The sequence below is a fragment of the Durio zibethinus genome, chromosome 4, assembly GCF_047325235.1.
Source record: "Durio zibethinus cultivar Kanyao isolate XHJ-2024 chromosome 4, ASM4732523v1, whole genome shotgun sequence".
Lineage (NCBI taxonomy): Eukaryota > Viridiplantae > Streptophyta > Magnoliopsida > Malvales > Malvaceae > Durio > Durio zibethinus.
In genome coordinates this window covers 36,491,374-36,500,581 of record NC_143165.1, presented here as the reverse complement: position 1 = coordinate 36,500,581, position 9,208 = coordinate 36,491,374, and the positions used below count along the sequence as shown (strand labels likewise).

The 9,208-nt window shown below is 35.6% G+C and overlaps 2 protein-coding genes across 2 annotated transcripts; both read right to left on the bottom strand.

Moving 5' to 3' along the window:
- On the bottom strand, positions 1 to 2,692 carry LOC111287529 (galactoside 2-alpha-L-fucosyltransferase-like). Its single transcript, XM_022878152.2, has 2 exons — positions 2,079 to 2,692; positions 1 to 1,831 (listed from the first exon to the last, which is right to left on the bottom strand). The coding sequence occupies exons 1-2, from the start codon at positions 2,314 to 2,316 to the stop codon at positions 375 to 377; spliced, it is 1,695 nt and encodes a 564-aa protein (XP_022733887.1). The 5' UTR covers positions 2,317 to 2,692; the 3' UTR covers positions 1 to 374.
- Positions 2,693 to 3,085: 393 nt separating this feature from the next.
- Positions 3,086 to 7,113, bottom strand: LOC111288191 (phosphate transporter PHO1 homolog 3-like). Its single transcript, XM_022878970.2, has 13 exons — positions 6,338 to 7,113; positions 5,889 to 6,237; positions 5,751 to 5,799; positions 5,589 to 5,660; positions 5,241 to 5,370; positions 5,022 to 5,142; positions 4,614 to 4,872; positions 4,407 to 4,511; positions 4,265 to 4,309; positions 4,024 to 4,173; positions 3,663 to 3,941; positions 3,438 to 3,574; positions 3,086 to 3,355 (listed from the first exon to the last, which is right to left on the bottom strand). The coding sequence occupies exons 1-13, from the start codon at positions 6,921 to 6,923 to the stop codon at positions 3,256 to 3,258; spliced, it is 2,382 nt and encodes a 793-aa protein (XP_022734705.1). The 5' UTR covers positions 6,924 to 7,113; the 3' UTR covers positions 3,086 to 3,255.
- Between the last annotated feature and the right edge of the window lie 2,095 nt (positions 7,114 to 9,208).

Sequence of the window (9,208 nt, the reverse complement as noted above, 5' to 3'; positions counted from 1 at the left end):
TCAGAACAGATAATTAAAAATAATAATAATAATAATAATAATAATAATAAAATAAGATAAACCCAAGTATATATTAAAAATAAAAATAAAAATAATAATAATAAATATATAACTATATACATATAAATCTAATCTAATAAAAAATAAATAAATATATACATAATAATAATAATAATAAAATACATAAAATACAAAAGAAGAAAAAAAAAATATACAGGATTGAAATGGGCCTTACCCATTTGGGTCAGGCCCAATTGATCTGGGCCCGGACCCAATTGGGTGTCTACAGCGGTATAGCACAGTCAAAATCAAAACAATTGTATTTCTACCAAATTTTCTAGGCAAAATTGGTAAAACTAAAATCCCTGAAGCAGCTATAACTCAGCATGGCTATCTACTACCTTAAGACCCCAGCTAATGTCTTCACAATGTCTCACATGTGGAACAACTTTACCTGTATCAATTCCTTTCTTAGCTTTGCAGTCATAAAAGGGAGGAGCATGGAAACAAGGCTCCATTGACACGGCACGCTGACAGGGTGGATTAGGGGTTGTCTGGTTTTCAGACTTGTAAAGGATCCATGGCTTTAAACCTCCAAGACCCTGAGCTACATAGCCAAATGTGGACCAGGCACTTGTGACTAGCACATCAGTCAAACTAAGCAGATACATTTCTGCCCATGCCTTCATGTTGTGCAATCGCTTTTCAGTCTGCTGCTGCTCTTCATGACTTGGCTGGTAAACCCCAATTATGTCACCATTCACTGTAGGGTGTTCCCAATACATGTTTCTCACGTTCTCAAAGTACCCAGAAACCAAAGAAGTCATCAAAACAGCTTTCACCTTTGAGTTCTCTGATGGAGTGACATTAATTGATCCTTTAATATCTACTTCAGGCAACAGCTTCTCTCCAAGGGTACAGGCTGAAATTTGATTCTTCACATATTGGTATGGACCGGGTCCTTTATCAAAAATTCTTACTTGGATTCCAACCCTCTCATCTGCCTTGGACAAGTATGCTTTATAGTACCTTGTGATTAATCCCCACACATGATTTGATGGGTGAAAAAGATACCGACCCAAGTGGTGAAATATGGTTTCCTTCTCGGGAAACAGCATGCATAGTGCATGCTCAAACGATGGCATCAAGAAAAGAGAGGGGACAAAGTAGTTGTCTGTTCTCACAATCAACCAAGGCACCTTTTTGAGAAGAGCTTGATCATCATCACAGAAAAAGAGCTTGTCATGGTCATCATAATCATGAGCCAGATGGAGATACAGATACGATGGCTCTGATTCCATTGAAGCTTTTATAAGGTTATTCTTAAGCATGTTCCCATAGGATTCAGGAGACTTGGGACCAAAGCTGTTAAACTTATTAGTGATAGGGAAATCCGGGGGCAAGAACCATGATTTCTCAGGAAATGGCTCGCAGAATAAATCAGCCATGTCCTTCCCTCGGTCAACAAGCAGGACTCTCTCTGTTAAAAGAGCATAAAGAAATACTGAAGCCAGAGTCAAAATCCTGTTCCCCAAGCCACTATAACATACCCAGACAACATATTTACAATCCGTAGAACCAACACTACCACCAGACTTGAGTTGTTCCACTGTTTTATTGTAGGGTTGAGTGTTGGGTCCACAACGTTTATGAAGATCTTCATAATTTCTAAGCTTAGAAACAAGGTATGCAGAAGGCTGGTAAGGTGAAACTTTGCGATACAAAATCGATTCGTACCTACTTAAACAAGAATGTTCATCAAACCCAGAAGCAAGAAGCCCACCAAGTAGTTTGTCTTTAGCCATGTCAGTAGATTGAGAGACATCAACTTCTGAACCAAAGAATTGAAAAGAAACAAGAACTGAGACATACTACTATAAGTGTATAAATTGCTGCAAGATCAATCACTACCAATTGATCAATTGAATTTCTACTTTGACAGGATTGAATCTTGATTTTCTTCGAGGTTATAGAAACTCAATCCTATTAAAATCGGGTTGTGATTTAGCAAGATTTATGCATATCTAATCCGTTATAATTCTACTTTGTAAGAGTAGTATCAAAATTGTGTTGTGTACCTAGTAGTGGGGGCGTAGTAACATTGGTGGAGAAGGGTCTAGCGTCAGCGAATCCCGTCAAACGATCGGGGGGCTGGTGTCTGAGGATCATGGTGAGCATGATGAGAATAGGGAGAGCCATGAGGAAAGTAGCCAGGCTCTTGGTGAACCGCATGGCGTCGAATCCTGAACTCCTGGAAGAGGACCGAGATGACTTTGAAGAAAACAGCGATCGTCGTCTCAACAAATTTAGATCCATTCGAAGCAAAACCAATAAAAAGTAAAAAAAAAAAATCTAAAGTTGAATTTTTGGGTAAAATCTTTTTGGTTGGATTTTGGGCAAAATAAAAGGCGAAGTGAAACAGAACAGAACAAAGTGGTTGAACTTTGAAGTGAAGAAGTTACAAAATGCAAGTTAGGGTGTGTCATGGTCAAACGTGAACGCGGCTTAGATAGTTCTATTTACGGTTCTGCCATTTCACTACCGCAATTCAGGGAGCAGCTGATCGGCGCACCCGCAACCCGATGGAGGAGGTTCATGCTGCTCAGCTGTCACAACGTGCATTTGCATGCTTCATTATTTTTAAGTACGAAAATAAAACACATTAAGAAGCAAGTATAGCATGCTATAGAGCTTTCATTTTTCATCAATATTTTTTGAAAAATATTTTAAGTTTTTTTAATAAAATTGTTCACGGGTGGATTAGATCCAAATAAAATACTAGATACCCAGATCGAATTATAAAAAATGTTGTCATATTTCTTCATGATTTTTGATCGAATTATAAAAGTGTATGTAGTTTTCTCCTGTAGGATATGCGTATAATTTGTAGCCTAGCTTTTGAATATTTTCAAAAGAAATGATTGAAGTTAGATTTGTATAACTTTGACTCAAATCTTCAAAAAAAGTTGGCTATTATTCAATCGATCTCAGTCGTTTTGTATATTCAAGCAATCAGGTTTTATTCCTGTGTTAACTTCCCTGGTGACATTTTTATTAGATGTTTAAAGCTGAGGAAGCAAAGAGGAAAGTGAATCACTAATTTGATTAATCAATCTTCTAATGGCACCCCCAAAAAGTGTAGGACAGGATCTACAAGGAGAAAGAATCAAATGATAATTAGTTACAACAAGTTTTTTACTGCTGCTTCCTGTTTGAGTTTCACACATTTCTTTTACTTTGTTGAACTTGAACAACCTATTCATCTTTGTCTTCATCTTCATCATAGTTGAAAGGTAATGGCACTGACTTGAATGCACGGTACTTTCCCACGTTGTTCAAATGCTCGTTTTCTAACCTGAAAGAAGGTTAGAAAAATGTTGGAGATTTAATCTCAAGATTGAATTGGTCAGATAACACGGACAAAACATCTTAATTACCTGAAGAAATTCCACATGCCACGCCGGATGATCTCAAGGCTGGCGACTATGGTGATCAAGGCTTGTCTATGCAAATCAAACAAATTGAAATTGAACACTGTTTGCAACCACGCAAATCTCAGCAGAACATCGAGGACCTGCATTTTGAATGAATAAAACATTGTTAGACAGATAATAGAATAGAATGCTGAGCAAATGTTCAATTTCATCTAGCTTTATGCTCACCATGGCACCAAAGTATACACTTTTTTGAGGGATAAGGAGTTTGTCTCTCAACCATCTGTTCTTAGAATGCCGATGCAGAAGTCCCCAGTCAAAGACAAGGTCCCAGTAAGTACCAAAAATAGCAGCAGCAACTGAGAAAATGACAGCTAATACTTTCCAACCTATCCCCTTGTTAAGACTGTAAGCAGTTCTTAAACAAAGGGCTACGATTGTGATGAAATATTTCAGCCCATTATATCCTTGCAAGGGGTCTCTCTCTTCAAACAATCGACGTAGGCACTGAAAAATCAAGTTAAAGTTTGTGTTAGGCTTCTAAAAAGGGCTACCTGAATTCAAGATTGGTGAATAAACAGATAAGTACCTGAAGGAGGCGACACCAATATGGAATCACAGCAATAATGAAGCTAAAAGTGTTGAATACATCGTTGGTTTTGCAACTGTTTCGTCTGTGTCTAAAGTCTCCCCAACCATAGTAGCAAACGTAAAACTCAAGGCTTCTAAATGCTTGCACCTGAAACAATCAAAGGGTTGAAACTTTTATATCGGTGACCATTTCAAACAAAGTCATGTCATTGTCAGATAGCAAGTTTCATGTCACAGACCTGACTAGTTAACTGATCTGCCAGGAAGAAATCTGGGAGTGTGACCTGCAGTAAATGTAATTAACAGATTAATTAGATCGATCGTTTAAGTTCACGAGTTTGTTTTTCTATTCTATAAAACCTTCAGCTATCTCTCTTTTACCTTGTAGAGAGGGGCACAGATACAATGGAACAAACATGTGAGGAAGAAGAAACGACTGGATCGATATAAGATGTTGAATGGCAAGAACAGTATAATAAACACAAGCTGCAGAGCAAAGAAGAAACCAAGAAATCAGTTGCTGATGGAATGGGGGTGGCCGGGTGGCAAAACAGTTCATCACATTAGGATCAAATTCAATAATCTTACCACCACCAAGATCAAAGGGATAATTTCAGTGAATGCTTCATAATCCTTTGTTTTGGGATCCATCTCCATATCAAGATTTGAGAGCACACTTGCTAGTGCCGATGCTGCAAGACCAAAACTTACAAGGAGCACTTCTCTGTAGCCTAGTTCCGTTCCTTGCTTGAAACCAAATATGAAGGCATAATTAATTCGATACCGCCTCCATAAGTATACATTGGCAGCATACATAACCATATGTAGAACAATGAATCCAAATAAGCTGCAAAATTTTTGTAAAAGCGTGTCAAACAAATGCATTCTACAGAATTAACTCGAATTGCAGGGACAGGAATCTGAAGGTTTAGGTGAGTGGGGATGGTAGCCAAGAAAAGAAGATGATAAACAAGAAACATTTAAGCCAAACCTTACCTGTAAAGAGGGAACATGGTTTCCATGTACTGGGTCCTTCCTTCCTGACCCATGATATTTCGGGCACGAATAATCAAAATAAGTGCTACTATGAGAGCAAATGTGCATCCGGCAAAGAAACCTGAGAATATTCCCATGAAAAAGACTTGGTAAGAGTTATATCTAACCAAATGAAATTGCTTCATTAATTCTCTCTATAAATGAAGCTTCAAGTCCTACCAGTAGAAAACGTTATTCTATGTCTTTGTTTCCTAGCTTTCGGTCTTAAAACATTCATTCCTTTGCTACGGTTTGAGTTTGCAAAATGCTTGATGAATGTAGCTTCAACTCTCTCCATGAGTTTGGTAGCCTGTAATTGAACATGCAAATTATCAGTAATCCAAGGCATTAAACATAGTTTGCAACTTACTGCTTTTACTTTATAGAAAACTTTATTTTTATGCTTCATTGGATGGTCGGTGGAAGGAATTCTCATGGATCTAGTGCTAAAACTACGTGATGACGCGATAGGAATCCTTTCCTCCCGATCCATCCAAATCAAAACATTAGTAAATAAGAAAAGCTCACCTCTTCGGAGCTACCTAGATAAGAATTATCTACCATTTTCATGTAAGATTTCGCAGCGTTCCTTGAAGTGATCTGCAAGCATAAGGAACAGTGCTGTTAAAGAGAGGATCTAGCTTGCCATGTAAAAGGGGGAAAAGTTGATGAATTAAAAGGGGTATATACCTTGTCATATTTCTTCATGATTTTTGAGAAGGCCAATGTATTTAAGAAGCTGTTCAATCACAAATTAAGAAGTCAAATATAATTAGAATAAAACACTGACAGTGATCAAATAATTCGTATATGCAGCAGTGTTCATACCTAAAACTCTTAAGAAGGCGAAGTTTTTGGTAGAATTCAACAAAAGCTCGCTTAAGTTGGTCTTCAACTTTCTTCAGATTTTCCCTATTAAACTTCAGCTCAGTCTGCTTAGGGACGTTTAGAAAACCTTTAATGGTTGATCGAGGGGTCTCCAAGGTGTTGTTCATTTTAACACGGTTTAGTATTTGTAACGGAGCTGGTCTACGGTCATTAAGGTTTTTGACCTCTGGCCTTTGAACTTGAATAATATTCTCCTTCATATCTTTGCTCTCTTTGTCTTCTTTATCCTCATCTGATTCCTCATGGATGCTTGGCCCCTCTTCTATAACCTCCATGCGATCAACTCTTCCTGCAAATCAAGCAAAAGGCATTCATAAAATTTGGTCTCCCCAAGATTTTATTTTAGTTCAAATTAATAACTAAATATGCTGTGCTTGTGCATGACTTACTGCTTGCTCTAGCACCAGCTGGAGTAGAAGCAGCCAATGCAGCTGTAGAGGCTGCAACATCTGAGGCAAGACGGGTCATGTCACCTGACCTGTCTTGCCATGACCATCCTTGAGGATTCTCCACTTTAATTCTAAAAGCAATTAAAGCATCCATTTGCTTGTTCAAGATCTCAGCCTCCTTCATCACCTCTTCCACCTTCATCTTGTAAAACTTATCCACCTTATTGAACTCATCATCAAGCCTTCTAAAGAAGACCGACTCGTATTCTCCTCCATCGTCTGCTTGCATAAGGAAAGTTGTTTGATAACTTTGGGAACCATCCCGGTTGACAGAATTCACCAAAATGGGTTGATCTTCGATATCTGGTGAAGATGGACTGATGGGCTGGTTACGTCTTTGGGTCAGGCCACTGAAAGCTCTGTACAATGTCAGCTTTCGTCTTAGGCCACGTGGGGTGGTTGGTGGTCTGGTCTTTTGCTTGAAAAGATGGATTTCTTTCAAAATAGTCTTCAGGTAACCATAATCCATGTATGCTTCTTGCCATTCCGGCACCATTTGAGATGCAAATTCCTTCCCAAACTTCATGTTTTCCCGTTTGGGTTTTGGCAAAAGAACATAAACACAACAGTTTAGTGTTACAAGCAAAACCAGACTTTAAGAAACTTCAATATTGGAAAACAACAAGCGATAAAGTTAACAACAATTGAAAGCAACTTGGCGAATGTGGAAAGCTTGCTTTCGACATCCCTTGTATATATCTATTTATAAAAGGAAAACATTGACCCTTTCTCTTCAATTCATTGTTCGGTACTTGTCATTCATTATTGCCGTAAAGAACTTTCAATTTGGAAGAAAAAGCAACACCAAAAGCACTGCGGTGGCCAGGTGCATTTATTATAGCCACGCCATGCGTGGAAAAAAGAATGTGAAAGAAATAGAGAGGAAGGGACAGGAGAGATAAGGAGAGGCGTGGCTTTTTGGCATGCATATATTGAAAGCCATACCTTTTGACATGAAGAAACAGCCAAATCTATGACCACCTGGAATCCAAAACCAACAAATGGTTGACCTCCTACGAAACCCTGGTTTTGATCTTTCTTTTTCTGTCGATCTTTATCATTTTCTGTAATAACATAATCTTATTCTATGTAGCCGGTGAAGAAATTGCCCTTTTGTCTCATTATGTTTTCTCAAATAATTTCCAAAAGCCTGTTTTTTAAAGAATAAAAATCATAGGCCTTCTTTTGAATATTCTTGCAATCTTAGTTCAATGATCTTGACTATTGTCTATTTCCGTAGGGCCGACTGATTCTACCACGTACTTGGTAAGAAAAAAAAATCATAAAAAAAAATACAGGGTCATGCAAGTGTATTTTTTATTTGAAAATAATTTTTTCTATGTTGCAATGAATGAACATTGTTAATTCCCTATCCATGACAGTCCAATAATTTATATAAACTGAATAAAATATACCAAAAGAAATAAAAATAAAATTATTAGATTATTTTAATAATTTAATACATAAAATTACTTAAAATTCTAAGGTTTAATTATTAAAAGGTCAATAATTGAAGTTATTCAAATTTGGTTTGATTAGGTAAATATTGTCAAAGTCAAACTACATAACATGGAAATGTTAATAATCTTGCATGATCATTGTCTCATTTATTTTTTGATAATATGAGATTTGAACTTAAAACGAATGGTAAATTGTTATATCTTGAATTAAAAGGATATGCGCAAAAGTTTTGCAATAAAATTTGCTCATCAAATACCAACTAATAAATTGATCTGAATTATTAGTGGCCCCTACACAACAAAATAAAAGGGGCAAGAACATTTTGAACCCGGACTGCCCTTTTTTAGGTCAATAATTCTGATATTTTCCTTAGTATACATTACCACGTAGGGCTGTCTGAACTGGCGGCTCTATCTTTCTCTAACATTCAAGTTGTAAAGAAACGTGTGCGGAAGAAACCATTAGGAGTTTTGGACCAAAACTCAGCCGATGATCTCCATCACTCCAAGGCTTTGGAAATGGCTCAATTAAACAAACAATGTGTATATACATATAATTCACTGCTCTTAATACCATTAAAGGAAATAAAATATATATTTTTATATAATAAAAAAATCATAATTTGAAGCTAAGAAAATATAAATCGAAAAAAATAATCATGAAAACAATTAAACAAGATAAAAGAAAACTTTTAATAAGTGAAGTCTGAAAATTTTTTGATCACATTAAGCATCAATAATATCTGAATGTAGTAATTGATAAATATGATAATTTATATATTTATGTTATATAAAATATTAAAATTTATATAATATTTTTATATAAAAATTACTTATAACAATTTATATCAATACAAAAATATAAAGTATATATTTTTAATTTTATTAAACTCATATATAATTATTATTAAAATTTTAAATTATATCATTTTAATATTTTATTTTCGTATTGTGTTTATATTGTATTATTATATTATGTTTTAAATTGTCATTAAAGCTAATCTTGATTATACATTCCATTGTGTCATTGTGTAGTTATGCGTGCTGAGGTCGACAGTAGAAGTGAGTAAATGGTCAATTCGATCGGTTTGATTTGAAAAAATCAGTAACCGACTTAATCGATTTTCATTTAACAAATAATCGAATCGATCAAATATTATTAAATAATCGATCATAATCGAACCGATCAAATCGGTTTGGTTAAATAACCGATTTTTTTTATCATTTTTTTCCTATTATGAATAATTATTTAACCATAAATTCAATTTAATAAAATTCAAACTCTAATATCATTCAAACTAAATTACTAAAGAATTTAATAATTTCAACAATATTTTACCAAAAAATATAT

Bases quoted from the DNA above. Each gene is read 5' to 3' on its own strand.
- LOC111288191 (XM_022878970.2), bottom strand. From the start codon at position 6,923: ATGAAGTTTGGGAAGGAATTTGCATCTCAAATGGTGCCGGAATGGCAA. The intron at 6,238-6,337 runs GTAAGTCATGCA...CTTGATTTGCAG, and splicing joins AGCTGGTGCTAGAGCAAGCA to GAAGAGTTGATCGCATGGAG. The intron at 3,575-3,662 runs GTGAGCATAAAG...TTCAAAATGCAG, and splicing joins GTGTATACTTTGGTGCCATG to GTCCTCGATGTTCTGCTGAG.
- LOC111287529 (XM_022878152.2), bottom strand. From the start codon at position 2,316: ATGGATCTAAATTTGTTGAGACGACGATCGCTGTTTTCTTCAAAGTCA. The intron at 1,832-2,078 runs GTACACAACACA...TCTTTGGTTCAG, and splicing joins TACTACGCCCCCACTACTAG to AAGTTGATGTCTCTCAATCT.